This window comes from Camelus dromedarius, chromosome 7 (genome assembly GCF_036321535.1).
Source record: "Camelus dromedarius isolate mCamDro1 chromosome 7, mCamDro1.pat, whole genome shotgun sequence".
Taxonomy (NCBI): domain Eukaryota; kingdom Metazoa; phylum Chordata; class Mammalia; order Artiodactyla; family Camelidae; genus Camelus; species Camelus dromedarius.
This window is the reverse complement of record NC_087442.1, coordinates 29,197,163-29,219,325: the sequence shown is the minus strand read 5'-3', so window position 1 is coordinate 29,219,325 and position 22,163 is coordinate 29,197,163. Positions and strand designations below refer to the sequence as shown.

Below are 22,163 nucleotides of genomic sequence, written 5' to 3'. Positions count from 1 at the left end.
ATTTCTGTCCTATTCCAGCATGTGTCTTACTGCGTCCAGGGAGCAGACAGCATTGAAACTAGAGTATGTAATATGTCTTCCAAGTAGCACTAGCTGCATTCTCTGAACTCTTTACTGATCTTTTAAAAAGACCCTCTCTGGGCTCACAGCCTCTTTCAGAGTCAGTTACACCAAAGCACTGTAGATCTACAAAAAATTGCTCTCTCTGGTTATCTTGTTTGTTTGCTTGGTTTGCTTTTTGTGTTTTTGATGCAAGTCTATAGTTTTGTGTTACATATATACACACACGTGCACATAATATATAGAGAGAGAAATTAAAATGCTTATTACAGAAAACTTTGGAAGTACAAAAGAAATTAATCTGCCATAAAATAAACTATTTTGTCACTATTAACGTTCAATCTGTGACCTTCCAATGCTTTTAATGCTTACATATACATTTTTATTACCCACGTCATAATCTGTGTGATACACTTGGGTTTTTTTCTTCATACAGTAATATGAACATTTCCTCATGCTAATCAGTATTCTTCCACTACCTGATTTTTGGGAGCAATTTGATAGCCATCATCTAAATGTACTGTAACTTAATTAGTCTGTTCTTTCTCATTTTGTTTATTTCCATATTTTTGCTAATGATTTTCATAATGAGTTATGCTATTGTTGGTACGGAAAATCCAAAAAGGGGTATGGATTTTTTGGTATTAGTATCTATGTGAAGGATAACTTGGATCATTTTACTCAAATTATTATAGAACTTTAAGACCTTAACAGAAGAGACCTGAGCAGTCAACCTGGGGTAGCCTCTGACAGAGCACATCTCCCCTGCAGCCTTCCCGACAGGTGAGCCAGCTCTGCTCACACACCTCCCCAAGTAGGCACCGCTCCACACCTCTAATGGTATATGTTCCTATTATACTCGGCGTAAGAACTAGATTCTGATACAAATAGATCTTGAAAAGTTGCTTCCGAAACCTGTAGAAGCCTGTGCTTCAAGATCAACATGATTTGAGAATCTAGGAAGGAAGTTAGAGGGAGAATGGCAGGCAAGATAGAGCAGAATGTGGTCTGAGCTATTAGAAGCCAAGTAACTGTTACAGACAAGCAGAGAGTGTTCTCTGATTTGCGAGCTATGGTTAATTCTAATTGATTTCTGCATACTTGTGGATAGGGATCTGCCCTCTTCCATTAATTTTTCTCTTGACAAGTAAGATGTGAAATGTTGCTCCATGCCTTTCTAATTTAAATGTTGCACATGTTGAGAACCGATCTTGCCAGCCATTTTAAGCCTTGGCCAAAACCATAACACATTGTTGTTATTAGCCTTCATTATTTGGTTAGAGCCAAAATTTTGTTTGGAGCTACGCTGGAGTATAAATCTCCTTTATAGACATAACCTATTTCTGCCATGAAGTAGATACGATGAAAAGGCAGCTGAGTTTCCTTGATGAGTTGCTCTGGGTAGCCTTGCGAGGCTGACGAAGCCTGGGATGCTCATTGCGAGAGAATTCTTGGAAGTGAGATTCGTGCTTTGAGGATCTTGTGATTGAGCTGAGGAGAAAAATGCGTGGATAACTAATCTAAGGCACTATGTGAAAAGTACACATACACGAAGGTTAGAGGGAGCTTAGAGAAGAAACGGAGCATTACCTCACAGCTCGCCTTTGGGGCTGTGGACGAAGTCCTTGAAGCCACATGCACCACATGCAGCCTGCAGGCTGAGTGAACCATCTGTCTCACACGCACGTGCACTACTGTTTTCCGAATATATGTAGGTGCCCTGGTGGCCAACAATGCTTTTAAATGAGTTCTTGTAATATTGCATTTATTGTAGCTTTGTTGTGTAACTTTGATCAGTAGACTCTACACTTACCATTTCTATCATGGGCATCTGTGAAATTTTTTCATGTTAAAAATTGTTTCAGTTAGCTGAAGATTGGAAACTTTCATTGTCTGTAGCAGTGCTGTTCATTAGGACTTTCTGTGATCATGGAAATTTCCCTGCATTGTCCAGTCTGGTAGTCATGAACTACATATAGCTCTTGGGGACTTGAAATATGACTAGTGGGACTGAGGACCTGAATTTTTAATTTTATTTGGTTTTAACTGATTTAAATTTAAAGAGCCGCGTGTGGTAGAGGCTACCATATTGCACAACACAGATCCATTATATCCCTTTGTAGGTAATTTTCTAAATAACCCCCTATCTTCCCCAAGTTTCCTCTGCCACGCCCCCTCCTAGTTTGTTTAGACTTCCACCCGCACATGTGGGTGGCACCCAGGCCCCAATTGTCCTACTTCTGAAGATTCCTTAGCCCAAGAGAAGAGTTCTCCACAAACGCTTAATGAAATGACTGAGAGCCTTTCCTAATCACAGAAATCGAAAGGAATGGTGACTTACCACTTTCTTTCAGCCACCACCTGACTCTCAGAAAGAGGTTTCTGCTTTCCTGGGACGCATGAGCTAGTGGTTTTCATACTTAGCTTGTTTCAAAGTTCATATTGCGTGATCCTCCTTTAAAAGTTGACTATCTGGTAGGCTATAAATAATTAATAGAAACTCAGAAATCAGGATCGTATTCTAGGGTTCTCAATGGGAAATTTTCCCTTTCCTTTGTTTCCCTGATAATTATTAGCAGTAACCAAATGGTCTCCCTTCTCTAACTTACTGTGAAACAATTTGAGTTCATAGCACTTTACAAGTTATCGATCTTATGACCCTTGGAGCCGCCTGAGATTGTCATGGGTGGTAGCAACACATGGTTTAATGGCTTCTGTTAGGTGAAATCACAGTGGGATAGTCGTCAAATATCTCTGAACATAAAGTTCACCTTTTTATTTATATTATGGCTGATATTCATTAAAAATGTAGTGCTAGTTGGATTACTAAGTAATTCAAAATCGTTATTTTTCACAAGAGTTTTGTACTACACTGTTTTAAAACAAGATGAGGGAGGAAAGCAGTAACATGTAGAATTCAAAAAGGCATCTGAACTCACGTGAGGAGTGCTTGCGACAATAGTGAACACCTTTCGTGGACTGGCCTGGGAAGAGGCCTTTCTGTCAAGGGGGCCTTCAGTTGCACCTGCTCCGCAGTGGTGCTGGCAGCATCCTCACTCTCCCTGCCTCTGGCCGGGCTCTCTCACTTCCTGCTCTTCCTGCTTTGAGGCCCGAGGCTTGGAGCTTTCTTCATGTATCAGACCCAGAGTGAGGAACATTTCATTTGCTGAACCAAGAGGCTAGAATGTGTCCACTCAGCTCCTGCTGAGCAGCACACCCTGACACCAAGCGTGCCAGCAGGAGAGGAGGCTTGAAGGCCACTGTACCCCATGTGCCCAGAGGGTGTGCACCCCCAGCGAGGCCTTGACGCAACCGATGGGTGTCTCGTAACCTTCATTCTGTGCATCAGGAGTCCTCTCCACCCTCTTTCATAAATTTCCACTGACAAGTTGATCCACAATTATTTCTGACAATAAAATATTGACCATCTCTTCTCTTAGCACCTCCTTTTGCTGTGTTTGTGCCATTTTAATAAAACACATCCCCCATGGTCTGCTACTCTCCATTTAAAAGGAGCTGACTGGGTTGTGGTGGTGGTGAGTGTGTGTGTGTGTGTGTGTGTGTGTGTGGTGGGGACGGATCCAGAGGGGAGATAATAAGGAGTGGCACCCAGGAAACAGCAGCCAGCAGAGACAAGTGAAGATTTGCAAATATAAAATACCATCCCAGATTTGCTTCCTTTTCCATTCTATAGTAAACACAAAGGAATGCAAGTGGAAGCTTGGTCTTCTCAGAGCCCCTGTGAAGCACATCCATTCTCAGGCCCAGGCTCCCACCTCTGTTGTGGAAGATAGGAATAAAGAGGCATAAGCTGAAACCCCTGCATTGTTTGGGAAAGGAGCCAAAGGAACATTGTGGTTTGGAGTCCTGTTGCTCCCCTCCCTGAGGTCTTCCTGTGCTCAGCCTGTGACCCCTCCTCCCTCCAGCCTCTGAGCAGCGATGGGTGACCTTTTTCACAGACTGGGTCCTTCTCTACTGATCGGTTTAAAAAAACTAATGGGCAGTGGTAGTCATTCTCAAGTCTCTTTTGTGTGGTGGCTTAGTCATATGACTTCTTAACCTTTGCATGTTTGTATATATTTCCATTCTGGTTACAAAGTTATACCAACTTACTGTGTCTTCTAAATTTTCCTTTTTGCCGTTTGAGTCTATATATATTTCTTTGATGAGCATATCTTAGCCCGAAAGCCTCTGATCTTTGCCGCAGGAAAGTACTACCAGGCTGAGTATCTGTCAGCAGACTTTGGATTGCTGGATGTTTCAGCAGTTGCCGTCAAATGTAGGAATGAGGTTGCAGGTTTGATGAAGTGCTTATGAGTGGCGGCTTTAGGGAAATCAACCTCTGTATTTTCAATATGGAATTCCACATTACTGTGTATTAACACACCTGTCTCCTGCCTTTTTTATTTCAGTACCTACTTGAAATGAAAAGCTTAATCCTTCCCCCAGAACATATCCTGAAGAGAGGGGACAGTGAAGCGATAGCGTACGCATTCTTTCATCTGGCGCACTGGAAGAGGGTGGAAGGGGCCCTGAACCTTCTGCACTGTACGTGGGAAGGCAGTAAGTAATTTTCTTTCTCTGAAAAAAAAATTTTTTTGAAAGCATGAAAAGGTACTAACACTGTTTTTGCCCCGAGTGCTCATGATGAATAGCGAAGATTTGCATATCTGTGGTTCTTCTTTTCAGTGATATTCCACCACCAAGAGGTGGTTACTTACTTAGGCTCTCCAGTTGCCCAGTGGTGGTGGGTGTTCAGGCGGTGAGGCCATCTCTGCAGCTCACAAAAGCAAGTTTATACAGTGGGTGGGATGAGTCTGGACTGTTTTGGCAGAGGAGCACACTACACCTGGAAAACCCTCTCTAGAGACCTGGAGAGACACTCGGCCTCTCCGTGGAGGGTTAGGCCTGCTGCTGGGCTCTGATTACCACTTCTGGATGGCCTTTCTGAGAGGGCTGGCTAAAGAGCCACCACAGTCATCCTCCAGGGTAGCTAGGCTGGCCAAACACAAGTGACCAGCAGTTGTGACCAGCAGAACAAGAGCAGTGGCCATGGGACCTTAGAGTTTGGTGGCAGGGGTAGCATTTGTGTGTTTAATGGATAATGCCTGTTAGAGGGATGCAGGGAGAAATGGCTCTGAGGACATGCTAGACCCCATCATTCTGTGGAGGGAGAAGAGTCTCTAATGGTGGGTGAGACATTCCCCCTGCCCTGGAGAAGCATCTCATCCAGTCAGGAGGAGTAACCAGCAGGATGGAGCAGCTGCCCAGTGATTTTCTGAAGGGAGAGGCCTATGGGTTGGAGCAGACCTGGGTAACCTTATGGGTCATGTGAGATTTGAACCAAGTTCTGAAGAACTAGGGCAGTGTTATAGGCAAGGACACTGTACGAAGAAGTGCTTAGTGATAGGGCTGTTTGGGAGAATGTAAATTAAGAAAAAAAGCTCAACACTGGATTATCGGACAACATGTGTGTTGACACTTATCATTAATTTAAGCAAAACAAGTGCAACATGTAGCATGGGGGTTTTCCCCTCTCGTGGGGAAAGCAAATATTAGAGTCTTCTGATAATTTTTTCTTAGTTCACTCCTACTCTGCTCAGCCTCACAAACAAACGTCTTTTTAATCCCTTTGACTGTTTATCTTGTTCCTTCTATGTTCATTTTGCTAATCTCTGCTCTTCCCTTTTCCTGCCCTCCCCTAACCCAGCAGGAATCCAAACTAGTGCAGGAAGGGAGGCGGGGGCAGCCAAGTGGGATGGGGTAAAAGTAACTTGACAGAGATGGGACTCAAGTCGATTGAAAGTTTTTTGTTTGGTTGTCCTGGAAATATTTCTTTAGAGAATTGATAGTGGGTCTTGTTAAATAATTTACTGTTTATAACTTGAGGGACATTGACTTGATCGATGTTTCCACCTCGACTCTCTAAGTGTAATAACGGACTCCAGGTGTCCTGGTCCTGGTTTTGGATATGTTAAGACAGCACACTCTGCTCAGGGCGTGTGTAGACACATGTACATTCCTCTCTGGCTTGGGCCAGAGGTGTTCTATCCAGACGAGACAAAAGGAATTTTTATTTAAATATGAGAAAAAGACAAAAAAACCCCAGCAAGACTGAATATGAGAGGGCACACCTAGTGTTAGCTGTGGTAAAATTAAATGGTCAAATTGGCTTAGCAAATAAAAACATATTTATAGATTGGTATTTTGGAGACATAATAATAGTAGTTTATTGACTGGCTCTAATTGACAAGAAAGTTACCAGTCCTCTAGAAAGGGTCAAAAGAGGGGTGGGCCAGGAGGTGGTAGAGACGTGGTGTGAGGAATGGCGTAACCATAAAAAAAAATCCCACGAGGAATAACTGGAAATTCTGTTTGGAAATTAGTTATCCATTTAATCAGGTAACAGAGATGCTCTGGAACAGCTGGTAAGGACAATGAGATTGTGAGAAATGTGAAGTAACATAGTGAGACCCCAGATCAAGCAGCGTAGTGCTGCTGGGGGAATGTAGTTACCGCCAGTCAGATGGGCGGAATGCTTTATTAGAATAAAGAAGAGGTGGGGTTTTAGACATAAAGCAGTGTGGCAAGGCAGTCAGGGGCCTATAGAAGAGGGAAATTCTCTATTTGATCCTTATAGATAATTAGGAACCAATCCAGGAAGTTACACTGCTGTTCAGTTTTCAGAAACAGAGCCACATCATTCAATTTCAGAGCCGTGCTTACCAGCCACCTTGCCGGATCCCAAGAACCTTGACGAGTGTTTGTATAACAGGGTAATTCTCAGAGGTCTTGCATTTCCTTCATTTCGTGTACTCCTGATAACGTTCTGAGTTAGGCAGGACAGAGGCAGCAATCTTAGTTGTTCAAAAGAGGAACGGATTCATTAGATGAGTAACTTGTTGCATGTCCTGCAGGCACTATTGGTAGAGCCAGGATGTAAACCTAAGTTTACTCTTTCTTCACTGTTCTTTTCTGTAAAACCAGAGATTTAGGCCTTTCCTGAATGGATTAAGGATAAGAGGATCAGGCATCTCTGAAACACTTACTTAGAGCCCTCCGTTTACATCAGTACTGGCTGGGATATATCTATGCCCTTTCTAGTGTTTAGAGAGTTAACCATTTTATGTAAAATTATATTTTTGTTGTTAAATATTGACCTAAATATTTTAAACATAGAATGAGCCCAAATTTATTTGAAAAATGAATTCTATATATAAACAAAGGAGACTGGAAATAAATACATCTTTAAGTAGATTTTAAGTGATTTCTTTTTCTTTCATATTTGTATTTTTCAAATTTTCTACAACAAGCATATATATTTTCTACAAGCATAAATAGTATGTATGTATACGTGTGTATGCCTGTGTTTAGAAAAGTAATCTTTCATTACAAACAGTTTTGGTCCTTTTTTAAAAACCAAAGCTGTAAATCTGTCATGCAAGTTAGAAGAAAGAACTATCACTCCAACTTCAGACAATTGCATGCAGTAGGTTGACATGACTTCTAGATCTGTGTCCATTCTAGGTTAAAAGGGCCTTAGAGCTCTGGATTTTAAATTGGAGGGCTAGGATTAGAATTCTGACTCAGGTGCCTGCAGTGGTATTTATTTACCCAGTTTTTGAAAACTGTGAAGCGATATTGAATGCCATCACCCCACCTCTGGTCGGTGGGCTCCAGGGCAGTTGTCCCAAGGGCAGCTACATGATCCCTGTCCCTGTCTGAGGTCAGCTGGCCTCCCCTAGACAGCCTGTGCCCGAATACAGGATGCTGCACTTCCTCCAGTGCACCACTGGGTGGCGCCTTTTGACATCTCCAGCCTCAAAGTCTTAGCTTTCTCCTTTAAATCATTTTTTAATTCATTCTGATATTTAGGCCATTTCCCAACTCCCTTCCAATTTCCCCTTTTCATTAGAAAGAGAATTCACGGAGGACGTTAACAGCCCCTAATTTCACCAGTTTCCATGTTAAAAGTGAGTATTCTTTTTTAAAAGTCAGTTTATCTTTTAGAAATTAAAAAAAAAATCCTTACTTCTATCAAGTATTGGTTAGGGGTGGGGATGGAGGTATATCTTTCTTGATTTTTAATGAGTTTATTATGTTGGAGCATTAGTCATCCAGTTGAATTAAGTGAGTTTCCCACCAGTCAGGCTGAAATAACACATTTTTGATAAAACCCCAAAGTCCAGCTGATGCATGGCAGAGATTGTTTGGGTTTGAAACATATGGTGGTTTAAAAAAAAATGCTGAGTCCTCAACCACAAATACATCAGTATTTCAAAGGTTTGTAAAATGTTTGATTCATCACTGTCCCAGTCCCTGAAATTACACAATATGTTCCTCAAAGTCAAGATAATCAAGAAAGGGGATAAGTTTTAATTTACAAGATTTAAAAATATGTTTCTTAGTTTATTACACAGCTGCCACCTTATCTGAATTATACTTATTTTAAACACTGTAGGTTCTGGTTATCCTCACATACGTGCACACACATGACTGTAAGCATGAGTTGAATATAAAAACGTATATGAATGAGGGCTCTCGATTGAACTGTGTCTTATTTACAATGGTATTGTGCCTTATGGGGCCCTATTTTAAATGGCACATCTTCTGTTTTACCTGTGTTAAATACTGATGTGGCCATATCTTCTTCCTATGTTGATCTTTTCAAGGCTATGTTTTTGCTGTATTTATTTTTTCTAAAGCAGGGTAGTCTGCTGACCGCAACTGTGAACTTTAAGATTGAATTTTCAAGTCCTATATATCAGGAGACTGGATTGCCATGGGGTAAATCACTTAGCTTTTCTTTGTTTCCATTTTTTCCACTTGATCAAGGAAGATTATTTTCTTTTTGGAGATTTTTTTTTCTCAAGTTTATGAGTTTATTATGTTGGAGCATTCAACAAAGAATTCACTAAATAATGTATAAGATTTGAAGGTGGTGGTTTTTAGGTGGATGAAGGCAGAGTATTCCCTTTGAGAGGAGAAAATGGTCCATTGTTGAAGCAGAGGATGAGACTCTGATTCTCCTTTATTCTCTTTGAACCTGATGGTGAATGCTGCTTGCTGTAAGATGTGGTTCTTAGGGCATTTCCTCTAACCGAACCTTTCTTCCAAAAGCCTGGCACCTTTGGGACTGCTAAAGAGAGATTCTCCTACCCCTCACCCCATGGATCTAGGGCTAAATTTTATAATTTGGGAGAAGGCAATGATCAGCTAACATCCCTGGCCAGAGCCAACTCCCACTAATCCCCAGTCCCCACGTCCTGCCCAATAGAACCAGCTTGCTCCTTTCTGTTACTCAGTTTTGAGTAACTGACCATAATTTGGATCCACTGGTGTTTTTAAAGGAAAATTCTGTCTCTTCCCAACTGTATATTAATTGATTCCTTCCTTTATTCAATGAACATTTATTGAGTCCCTCCTTTGTGCCAGCATTCTTTGGGGGAATAACAAGATGAGTAAGACTCAGACATGTTTTGAGAGAAATACCAATGTGTATGTGTGTGTGTGTGTGTGTACACAGATATCTGTATACTCACATATACAGACACAGATATGTACAGTATATAGTGTGGACACAAGCAGTGCTCTCTTGGAAGTGGGAACAGAGTGTTGGAGTGTTGAGGGTCACTGACAAGCTAGTGAATCTGCTCTGAAACTCTGGCATTCTTCAGCATCAGAATGGAACTTCATGTAGTCTAACCAAAGGAAAGTGGTTTTCCCAAGGCCATGTAACTGGAAATTGAAAGAATGTGCATAAGAACCCAGGCTTTTGACTTTTTGAGTTCTCTTTATTGTTGTGCCCAAAGCCTCACAGAAGACAAAGAGCCTTTATGGCTGGTGGCCTGCATTGCAGTCAAAAGCGGTAACAGTAAAATTTGTATTTTAATGATAATTTTCTGTTTTATCATTTGCACTTCGAATTATTTGCAGACAAGCAGCATCTTTAGTTATGAGCTAAGGCATGACTTGATGGAGAAAGGAGGAAGTTTGGGTTAGTGGGAAGCAAAAGTAAAGAGAAAACTAACTTCCACTGAGCAGTCAGACACTGTGTTTAGACATGGTGACCTCTGCTGTCACCCTCAGTCCCTTTAACAGCCTCTTGAGGTCCTTGGTATTCTCATTTTTCTGGACAAAGAGACTGGACACAGATTAATGACCCACCCAAAGTCATACAGTTGTTAACTAGGTCAGGTTTGACCCTTCCTCAGCTGTCACCTCCGCCACTCCCCCATTAGGTACGTGCTATTGTGGGGGCAACTTTCACTCTTGCTTTCACGATTACTGGATCAGCTGTTTCCCGCCCCAGACTGTCTACTCCATCAGTGCAGCGACACCTTTCTATCCCTGCTGCATGAGGGATTCAAACTCAGTTCTTGTTGTCACAAGCAATCTATATATAGTTCTCAGAGATCTTCTTTGAAAAGACAACAAGACAAACAAAATAACAAACATTACCTTCTATCCTTGTCTGTACTGTGGATAGGATGAGAGGTCACTAGGAATCATTGGGAAAATCAGGAATTGAATTGTTCACGTATCCATCCTTCGGTTCTGTTAACTTTTTCTCCAGTAATGGTAGAGTCTCTGATGGGCACAGCGCTGATGGGGTTGGGGCGTAGAGGACGTCACAAAAGGAACATACAAAAATGCCATCCGTGTAGAAACAGACTCACAGACATAGAAAACAGCTTAGAGTTACTAAAGGGGAAAGGGGGAGGAGGGATAAATTAGGAGTTTGGATTAACATATACACTACTATATATAGAACATATGAACAACAAGGACCTACTGTACAACACAGGGAACTATATTCAACATCTTGTAATAAACTATAATGGGAAAGAGTCTAAAAAAGAGTAGATAGATTTGTGACTGCATCCCTTTGCTGTACACCTGAAACTAACATAACACTGTAAATAAGCTACACTTCAATTTTTAAAACTGCCATTTGTGTTCTGTGTATTAACTGAGTGGCCCAGCTTTTTTTGTTTTGTTTTGTTTTTAGCAAAACAAAAAATATATATGTGTACAATTTGAATTCCTCTGAAATGTATGTTTTTTCGGACGAAGATTTTTAGGCGGTTTCTAGTCACTCATGAAGTAGATCAATTTCATAAAATAAATCAAGTGACATTTTTTCCATTCTTTCTTGGCCTGCTAAATCAGTGTGTTATTATTTGCACTTGTGAAAGTTCTGAACGTTCGTCTAAAGCCATGAGGTCCTTGGGGAGCAGTTGCATGTCTTTGCAGTGGAAGAGGCAGGAGGTGGGAGGCTAGGCTGGTGAGGCCAGGGCAGTGCCACTTCCCACTCTCCCCAGACCTCCACCCTTATTCACACGCTGCTGGACCCCGCACAGCAGGGCGGGTAAAGGATAGAATTGCAAACAGAAATTGTGTTTGCTTTTGTTTAGTGAAGCCAAAAGCCTTAATATTATTTTATGAACTCGATGTAAATGACAACTGACATGAGAAAGAGAGACATTTTAAGAGCACATAAGCGTATTTACAATCACGGGGGCTGGGGGAGAGGACAGTGCAGGAAGTGTGTATGTGTTTGTATGTGTATTGTTTCTGAAATTGTGTGTAATCAGTGTCTTCACCTTCTCCTAAAAGACCACATTAGAAAAGGAAAAGATGAACTTGATGCGCAAAATTCTGTATGCATGCCAATTACTGGAGTGAAAAACATTTGGCATCTGACTGAAAAGACACTAACCAACCATTTGATTTCTATGGTTGAACACTCTCAAGAATTTGCACTCCTATATTTCATTTAAAAAATTGCTCCCTGAAGTGCAAACTGACTTCAATTTTGAATAAAATTTTGCATTCAGATTTGTAGCTCCTTTGAAAACTGAGGGTTTATTTCTATCGTACGAACCTGAACAGATTCTTAACTACAGCAGCCCTGTTGCACATGGAGAATCTGGATTTTAAAAAAAAACAAAACAAAAAAACTTCCACATAGGTTTTTCTACATTTTTGGGATGCTTTCATAGCAGCCATCATTTATGGGAAATGGTATTAAAATCCTGCCATATTGCAGTTTAAATTTAAATGCACTGCTTCCCAGAAAAGAGTTTAGTATATCCTATAAAAGCACTAAGTGGGGTTTTGTTTTTGTTTTTTGTTTTTTGTTTTTGTAATTTTTTTCCCTTCTCCTCCAATCCTAGTTCTGCTGGGAGAGATACTGGTTCTTTTGAGTGATCTTTGTGTGTTAACAACCTGAGCAGAGATCTCCTCTCTTGCTCGTTGTAATGGGCAAAAGTCATCTTGGTTTGCATGAACGGAGAGGTCTGATTAAACTAGGGTGAGCCTTTCATTTTGAGAAGAGTTAAAGTCTGGAGTGTTTTTAATGTTTTAATCTCTGTTTAAGAGGTTTCTGTTATGAGAGGAAAATTGATAACATTTTTACCTCAGCCAACTGCCAGCAGACTGGCTCTGCTCTAATCCCACGTTTATAGTGATTTATATTCTCCGTGGCAATGTGCTGTAACCTCAGAGTGATACCACTGTGGTGTAGATTGACTGCATTCCAAATGCTGGAATCACATACATAATGTTTTTACTTTTAAATAATATTCAGACACCAGAATAAATACCATATGTGCACTGATGCTGGTTACAATGGAACCTTGTCATTTCTCGTGAGGGAGAACATTCTTTGTTTCTGATTCCTGTTTGAAATAAGTATGCAAAAGATAAATATGTACACTGACAGCGTTTTGAGAAGGCTTAGGTAATTACACAGCTGAGGATGTAGCTACGAGCCCTTGAAACATCGCATTTAGGACCAAAAAGATTGCTGGGCTGCCGCCACTGCTCTTTAACATACGTGAAGGCAAGGATCGTAATCCGACATTCCCAGTGTAGGGTGTAGTTTTTGTATTTTATATCTACAGCATGCTGTAGTTACTGGACATCTGTTGAAGAAAAATTACCTCCTTGAGTACTGTTCATAGGAACAGTGAGACTAACATGCTGATGACATTGTAACAGGGAGAGTAACACACGTGCTAATGGGAAGGGATGGATTGATTGGAAAGCCATAATTCAGTGTGAGACCTAATGTTATCTGATGCCACAAAAGCAGAATTTAGTTGGCCTGACATCATCAAAGTACAGATAATCAATCTCTCCAGATCCACTTTTTTCCCCACATGATATTGAAGATTTAAAAGTTTCATAAAGTTTAGAACTACCTCCCAAGTCATGCATTTTTAGATTTTTGTTTTTATCCCTCTTGGTTGGAATTCTCATCCACCTGGACATATTTTTTAAATAGACGTGGTAGAATGCCTTTCATATTTGTGCATCTGTAACACGCTCCAGCAAGTCAGCCCACATTTGCTTCTTGGGGAAGCATTTCAATCCAGGCTTGCGTTATTACCATCAGTTGAGCTATATTGAATTAGTGCTTATGACATTTTAGTAATATTTTGTAGATGAGGAAACCCTGGGCATTGAAATTGATGGCTTTCCCGACTCCTCTGCACCCCCATCCCCACCCAGTTTTGTGAGGTTTGTCCAGAATATATAGCGTGAGGTTCATGTGTGAGTCATACATCATAATACATCTCTGACAGTTTATCTGGCCCATGACTCAGAGTTTGGGTAAGTCTTGCATCCTTTCTGGGAGTTGTTTGTAGAAGTGTTCACCATTATAAAAATGCTCCAAAGTCCCTTTTTGAAGTTGAGAAGTTATGAGACCGATACTGACTCTCCAACATGTTGTTCCTCCTTTTCAGCTTTTCGGATGATCCCTTATCCCTTGGAAAAGGGGCATCTATTTTACCCTTACCCAGTCTGCACGGAAACAGCAGACCGTGAGCTGCTTCCATGTAAGTCTGCCCTCCATGTTTCTCTCTTGGGCCAATGAGGGCGGTGCGCCTGAAGGGGGATGGGAAGAGGTGGGAGTGATCAGAGTTTACAATATTCCTTGTCTCTTAGTACTCTTCTCCCAAACCCTGTCCTCATTTGATAGCATATGCATTAAAGTGAGTTATGTCTGTAGGTTTGGTTCCTTCCTCCTCCATGTCTCTCGAGATTTATCAAAGGGAAAGACTGAAATTCAGGTGAAGAGGCATCATGAGCTGGTTGGTCTGGGCAGAGAGACTCCTAGTTTGGGGCAGATGCTCCCAGCTGGGCTGATCGACCGTGCAGGGTCCGCCTGGGCTCTGCCCTGGTCAGATGCAGTCTGCACAGGCTAGAGTCTGAAGGGAAGGCACTGACTTCAGAGGGAGTGCAGATGAGTCACGGACGGGACACTAGCATCGTTGCAGGGGTGGAGTTATGGGGCAGGGTGGGTGTGCTCTCTGCGGTGACAATGCTCTTGGCCGCCGGGATTTCCCGTGAGCCTCTCCCAGAGGGCACGCAGTGAGCTGGGGTACAGTGCTATCAGCACTGTATACAGCACACAGAGGATAAAGCCTGCCCTCAAGGGCCTTACAGGCGAGCAGCCTGAGGGCCCATACCACATGCAGAAAGTGTGATTTGGTTTACTTTAATACAACATTGTTGTAACAATTCCAGCTGAATCGTTATTATCAAATCATCCTGTGTACAAGGATCACTTCCAGGCTCTTCATGTGGCCCTGACTTAGGACATATTTTTCTCCCTCAGATAATAAGCTGCAAGTTCTGGCCATTTTCCCTTCCCCGTCCTCTCTCCTGCCACCCCCACCTTGCACCAGCCCCAGCTACGTCATGTCTCATAGCTGTAACATATTTAAATACTTTGCCAGGAGGGCTTGTGTGACTTTGGCGCTGGGTGCCGGTAAATTGTCCAGCACCCACATTTTTGAGCCAGTCATAAATCTCCAATGTGGTGGGGTCCGGGTGCAGAACGAACTTGTCCCAGGTGGCTGTCGCAGGAGATAGCTCTCTCGTTTCTTTGGGCCAGACCCACGGCGGGGCGTGTTACCTCGGGAACTGGGAGACCTCGGTGACGTGTTGTTCCTCAGCATCTGAGTTTATCGCGAAGAGTCTAGTGCCTCATTCTGCGGTGAATTTGATTTTGGAAATCCCGGGGGCGGGCCCGTACTTTACCTTTTGACTCCGCCTACAGGGAGAGCCTTGTTAAGGGTTCTGATTTGTGGAGAAAGGCAGTTTTCTGAAAAGTACACTGTTTTAAAAACGTTTTAATTGAGTCCAATCAGGTTTCCACAGGGATGGAGTCACTATTAGAACAAGATTTTAGCTCTTAAAAGAAACCACATAGGAGTCATCTTTACAGGCCTGGGATTGTGGCTCACCTTCATTTAACTGCATGCAGTAGTTCAAGTCTGATCCCCCTCAAAATCGCTGGGTGTTGAGGGTGAAGGTGGGAAGAGGTGGGTGGTTTTCCATGTTCCCTGCGCTCTGCACATGAGTGGTCTAGTGTCCATGCTGGGCCCTGAGCACGTGTCCTCCCGTGTTGAATCCTAGCAGGTTGACGTCCCTGGATTCAGGTGCCCATACTCGTCTGTGCTTTGTCCCTCCCTGGCCCCCTACACCCTCCATTTCAGCAGAGTGCATGACTGCCTAGGGCTCCAAGTAACAAGAGCTGAAAGGGTGAGGAAAGGCCTGGGGACCTTGGATTCCCTGAGGAAGATTCCCTTGGGTCCTTCTGGTCTGAGCAGCAGTGTTGCCCACGCACAGCCACAGGCTCCCCTGCTCCAGACCCAGCTCTCGGTGCTTTTCTCTCTGTGCAGGCCAGTCCCTGCCTCCCCAGGTCAGCACCACCACCGGCCCAGGTCTCAGGCCGCCCCACAGCGAGCAGGAAGCACAGAAGCTCGTACTCCGGCTTTTGTTTTCCCCAAACCCAATGCTTGAAATTTATAAGTTGTGAAAGGCACTCTAAGGAGCTCCCACAACAGATAGATGGAAGTGTATTTATCATCACGTGTCTCTCACAGTTGAGCCAGGTGACCCTCACAGCCTTGGTCCCCAGCGCTTGCAGATTGAACGGACCGGGTTATGAGGTCCTTGCTGAATGTCTCTCTCATCACGGTGGCACCTCCACTGACATAGTAGGCTGCACCAGGAAAAAAGTACAATATAAACTAATATCACCCTAGCACAATGATTTAAAGATTACAGGAAGGTGAAAATCTAGAGAGGGGATATTTTTATTTCAGTATCCTTGACGTTGGATTTTCTGAGTCTTATACTGGGAACATGTTTTTTAATTTGAATAAAGTTCTGTTTTGTTTGTGTTTGCTTTCGAGAAAGGAATACTATATATTAGGCATAAGTAGTGTTACTGTCCCTGTCCGTGAATGTGTGACACCCCCGAATTAGCCCTGTCGTGCCCCTAGGTGGAGTGCTGCAGTCCGGACAGGCCACCCAAATCCGGCTCAGGTGTTGGCTCTTGCTGGTTCAAGTGCCCCACCTTTTTCATTTCCAGTAAGCTTCAGCCAAAGCTCTGAAGAGTCAGTCCCCCCAAAGAAATGCATTTTACTCTGGCCCTAACACTTCCCGTTTGCTCATCTCCACAGCTTTCCATGAAGTCTCAGTTTACCCAAAAAAGGAGCTTCCCTTCTTTATTCTCTTCACTGCTGGACTGTGCTCCTTCACAGCCATGCTGGCCCTCCTGACACATCAGTTCCCAGAACTTATGGGGGTCTTCGCAAAAGCTGTGAGTATTTGCCAAGAGGGAGGCCTCACGGAAGGGGCAGGGAAAGGCCAGGGAGGCAGCGTGAGAGAAACGGAGGAGTGTCATGGAGACATGGATGTGCTTGTGTTGATCTTTTGCTCACTGTTTAATTTTCATTATTATCAGTGGAATCACGGGTTGAGGGTCAAAACGAGAAAGTGTAGGTGGTTTGTTAATGCATGCCTTGCCTCCTTTCACACTCAGAAACTTCTCAGCAGTTCCCCCAAAATGCATGTGGTCTAAAAGGATTAAATAAATAATGAAGGGGATCCTAGCAAATGAAAAATATGTGGGAGATTCCTCAGTTTTGTGTAAATTGGATGACATTGTTTCTAATCTGTAGATATTGTAGGTCTTTCCTTCAAGGGGGATGGAATTTACATTTTCAAAGATTATTTAAATTTTAAAAGTTTCAATGTCTACAAATCAAGTGGCTTGTTTGAGGAATGAACTGAGAGAGTGTAAAGGAGATAGTATTAAGGACGATACAGGCATGATATTTAGAAATATGGAAATCCATCAAGAGTGTTTAAAGAGGGCTATGGAGAGGAGCTTTATTAAGAAAAGCCAACTGCATTGACAGCCCAGAACCATTGTTTCCTTGTTGAAAATTGACCATGTCAACCTGTACATGCAATGGGAGTAAGTTTACTGATTTTGCAACAGCTGAATTTCAAACAGAAGGAATAAGGAAAAGAGTATCAGTTGATTCCCTGGAACTCCATTCTGAAATCAAGGCGAGGAGTCAGAAAGGATGATTTCTAACTTGGCTGGGTTGATTTAATCCCTTTCCAGATGATTGACATTTTCTGCTCGGCAGAGTTCAGGGACTGGAATTGCAAGAGTATTTTCATGCGTGTTGAAGATGAACTGGAAATCCCACCGGCACCTCAATCTCAACATTTCCAAAACTGAACTCATCACCCTTCTTCCCCCACCACCAAAACTGCTCCTCCTCCTGTATTCCTGACCTCCACCAGTGGCACTGACATCCACCCAGTTACTCAAGCCAGAAACTCGGCAGCCTTCCCAGACTCTTCCCTCTCTCACTCCTTACATCCGTCTGTTTCGGCTTCCACAGTCCGTTGGATCTAACGTTCTGAGCCACTGGGCTTTCAGCAAATGCAATTCACCCCTTCTTCCCTTCCTTCTCACCCCACGGCTCTCTCTTAGTTTAGATCTTTGGGGTTTCTTGCTTGGACACCTGCAGGAGTCTTAACCAGTCTCCTTGCTTCCAGTCTTATCCTCTACCAGTACTTCTTTCATTCTGACGTAAGAATGATCTTTCTAAATTGCATGTCTGAGCATGTCACTTCCCCGCTTGAATTTCTCCAGTGGTTTCCCACCAACTTCAGGATAAAGTCTTAGATCTTCAGCATGGCATACAAGGCCCTTTATGGTCTGGCCCTTGCTTGCCTCTTCAGCCTCATCTCTCTCCCGGCTCTGCTCTTGGGCCACACTGAATTACTCGCTGTTCCCAGATGCACCAGGTTCTTATACACCTCAGTGCCTTTGCGTGTGCTGTTTGCTCTGCATGGGATGCCCTTCCCCATTACCACCAGCACTTGTCCAGTCTACTAACACCTCTTCATTCTTCTATACTCATCTTTCTTTCTAGGTTTCTCCTAAGCTGAGTTAGGTGTCTCTCCCCTCTGATCCACAGTATTCTATGAATACCTATATCATCACATTTATTGTACTGTTTTATAATTGTTAAAAACTTGCCTGACACCCTGTTAGAATGTGAGCTCCTCGCGAGCAGGACTGTGTCTTCCTCATCTCTGTATCCCCAAGGCTTTGCACAGTGCCTTGCATATAGTAGGTTTTCAATAAATGATTATTAAATAAATAAATGGTAGTGGTTTCTGCAGAGAGAATCAATGTAAAAATCAGATGCAGCTTAGCATTTCTTCTCTTTTATATACAATCATAGATGCAGAGTTGAAAGGGACGTTAAATCACCTTCGACAGTCATTTGATGGAGGTCACCTGGACTCATCTTGAACGCCTTTAGTGACGGGGCTCTCGCCTGTTCGACGTGGAAGCCCACTTCATCACTTAGAACTCTGCTTTATACTAATGAGATCTGCCTTCCTTTCATTTCCACTTGCATACCTAGTCTATTCTTCGAAACTATAGTAAACAACTCTACTTCCTCCTGCAAATTCTTGAGAAAGCTAATACATTCGTGGCTACCTCTAACCGCTAACCTCTAACTTACTACCTCCTCTTCTCTCCAGGCAGAATATCTTAAGTTTCCTTAAGTCTTCTGCACATGATATGATTTCTGAACCCAGCATTGTGCAAGCTGCCTCTTTGGATGATCCCTAGTTTATGGGCCTGTGGTGTTCATTATACACATCTATTCCCACGCCTATCTCTGAGTAAAAGTAGTTGCCAAAAGTCTGAGTAGATTAGAGTGTAACTTTGTAAAATTTAAAATAAGAATATGTTTACAACATTAGACAATTACATTTCCTCCTTTTATATTCCTCTCATAAACATTTTTTAAAGCATATTTGTAAAGTATGTCATTGGCCCAGTATTCTTCACTAAACAGGGAGTTTGGAATCAGGACAGTGATTCTCAGCCTCTGGCATGCACCAAATTCAGTTGGCTCCACCACCAGAACTTCAGACCCTTGAGTATTAGCACCCAGGAATTTGTGTTTTTAATAAGGACCCCCTCTCCCCCCACCACACACAGATTCTAAGGATGGGACTTGAGGACCACATTTCCTTCAGAGAACACTGGTCTCAAGAAGCCATCTGCAGGTGCATGGTGCAATGTCAGAGCTGTTGAGGTGACAGCTTTCTGGGAACCAATGATTTCACCCTGGCTGCACCTCGAAATCATCTAGGGAGCTTAAAAGTTACTGATGCCTCCACCTCCCAACCCAGGGGACTCTGACTTAATTGGTCTGGGGTATAGTCTGGGCATCTGAGTTTTGAGATGCTCCCCAGGTGATTCAGGTGTACAGCCAGGACTGAGAGCCACCATAATGAATGAAGTGACTGATGGCCTGAAACTGTGTTAACCAGGGAGGGGACTGGGAGGAGGGGTAGATAGTACACAGAACACGATTGCATGTTCTCTAGGTGAGGCTACATGGCCTCCAGAATAGCATAGAGATGTGTTCATTACGGATGTTAGACCCAGGGCCACTCTCCTCATTTAATGTTCCCAAAGCGTTGGTTTTGAGTCAAGGACCAAATGATTAAATAAAATACAAATTTGTCTTTATGGTCCTCGTATTTTATACTCTACCAAGGTGTGGTAGTTTGATCAGCTGCTCATAATTTTCAAATGTAGTTTAGATAAATTTGCTTTTAAACCTCTGTCTGGAGGGTCACATTCATCTCGCCCTTCATTAAGGTTTAGCAGTTTCCACAGTGTCTGGAGAGATTTTGTGGGGAAGGAAGATGGATGGCCTGAAGGAGACAAGTCCCATCTCCCTCCTCCTCCCCCCACTGCCCCCAGTCTTCTCCACATTTTGCCTCTTGTCACTTCATCAGGCCCCTGGTGAAGACCCCCGACAGGTTATCACGGCCGCCCTATAGGCTGTCTGCAACCATTTGCAGCTTGTGAAAATGATTTTCTCAGCCCTCGCCCCAGATAATGTCCCTGGGATAATGACTCTTAGTAGATGGAGAGAGATTGCTCTGCCACCCCCCAGGCTGCAGGCAGCTTGGGAACTCTCCAGTGTGTTTACAAGTTGATAGGCAGCCAGTAAGGAAGCCCACAGCCAAGTGTGAGCCACTGGAAAATAGTAAAATGAGAGGCTTCAACTGGCTGTCCCCGCCTAATCTAATCTACCTCAATGACTTAGGACTAGCTCTTCCTAGAATGTTTGGTTACCAAGATAAGGTTGCTCATATAAATAAGTGATCGCTCCAAACCCAGCCCTTCACAGAATGTGGGAAGGTCAGCATTCTGACCCCTTCTGTTTGAAGGGCCCTGTCTTGACTCCTCTGGTCTCTCTCCTTCCCTGAGACCCAGCCCCCTGACTTCTGACTCTCGTCTTCACTTATAGGCCCTGACCTCTTTGAAGTCTGATATTGATTACAGTGAAATGTCAATTGTCTGATTGCAATGGGGCACCTGGAACTTATTCAGATAAGCAGAGGCGTTTCAAATGTTAACGAAGCATGTTGGGAGCCATGACCTTCTTCTAAATAATGGTGTTTTGGGAAAAGGAGGATCAGGCGATTGAAGTGTCACTCTCTCTTTTTTATTAGTTCAGTTGCTTTTTCTCACCACAAGACACTGATTGAATTATGGTGCGTTTTGGACTGTGTATCTCTGCCCACGGGACAGGAGTTTTGGACATTGAGATAGATGAGCTGTTCCAGGGTTGCCTGGTGTTGCTCATTCAGACTTAACTTTTCAGGCAATAAAATTTCCCAGGTCCGCAAGTGAAATTGCTGTTTCTCTCTGTGCGTTGGTTGAGTCTCTGGCCGAAAAGTGTTGATGGATTTTCAAATATGCAAAGAAATATAAATGAGCATCCTAAGTAAGCAAAGCATGTTCCACCAAGCTTTTTTTTTTTAATACCTGCTGATGAAAACTACTGACCTTTGGTTACTAAATGAAAGTGGCTTAGCGGTTTCAGGCCCCTCACAGCATTCCTGCTTCTTGTGTGTGAGGGCTGGAGAGGAGGACGCAGGGAAGGGTGCTAAGGAGGAGGGCAGCCTAGTGACAAAGCGTGCATGTCTCAGCTGGGGGGCTGCGAGAGAATTAGTATCTCTAGGAAAAGTTTCGAGGGATTCTTTTCTCAGTTCTCCCAAGGATAGAACATTCTAGATGTGAGGGAGAGCAGTGAACGATCACAGACATTGAAGATATTGGGACTTAAGTCTCTCGTGGAACCTGGTTGAGAAGTGCAGGTGTGGTCCAGGGAGGCAGGGCCCACTGCATCTTGCTGTGTAGTGTGGAAAGAGGAGTGATTACAGACTTCAAATTGGGTAAGGCTCGCCGCTTAATTTCCAGAGGCCTCACTTTTACACTTTTTATCCACGTCATGTCAGTGCCCAAAACAAAGCAAACAAAAAAAAAAAAACAGGGCTTTATTTTGGACCAATTTTGTAACAACATCTCCATTCATTCTGCTACCCAAACTGAGGCTCCTGGTGTCCCATGTTTAGTGCATGAAGTCACCTGGAACACAGATATGGAGTGATGCCTTTCATCTGACTGCACTGGCTCATGCTGATGTATCAGTAGTTCCCTCCCACCTCATTCACAACTTTCATGGTCATAAATCTGTTTTCAGTCAGGTTTTTAGGATATGATAACTTCACCAGCAATGTCATCCACTGGGCCCCCTCTTCCAACCCCTGTCTGGATCCTGGTTAATCCAGACCACTTCAGCACCTAGGTCCTCTTTATGGAACTGGGTATTACAGGCAAATGCTGTGTATTATGGAGCCTTGACAATCTCTGATTACAAACAGACGAATAA

General features: G+C 43.1%; 1 protein-coding gene across 9 annotated transcripts in view; it reads left to right on the top strand.

Moving 5' to 3' along the window:
* ST7 (suppression of tumorigenicity 7) overlaps positions 1–22,163 on the top strand; it is a 229,856-nt gene that overhangs the window by 199,860 nt on the left and 7,833 nt on the right. For 7 of the 9 annotated variants that reach the window (XM_064487413.1, XM_064487406.1, XM_064487409.1 and 4 more), the window contains 4 exons: positions 4,473–4,623; positions 13,815–13,907; positions 16,545–16,684; positions 17,498–18,555. In XM_064487413.1, the coding sequence (XP_064343483.1) occupies positions 4,473–4,623; positions 13,815–13,907; positions 16,545–16,684; positions 17,498–17,617 (504 nt within the window). In that variant the 3' untranslated portion in view covers positions 17,618–18,555. Of the gene's footprint in view, positions 1–4,472; positions 4,624–13,814; positions 13,908–16,544; positions 16,685–17,497; positions 18,556–22,163 lie in introns of those variants that run through there. The other 2 variants (XM_064487407.1, XM_064487410.1) reach the window with 1 other exon arrangement.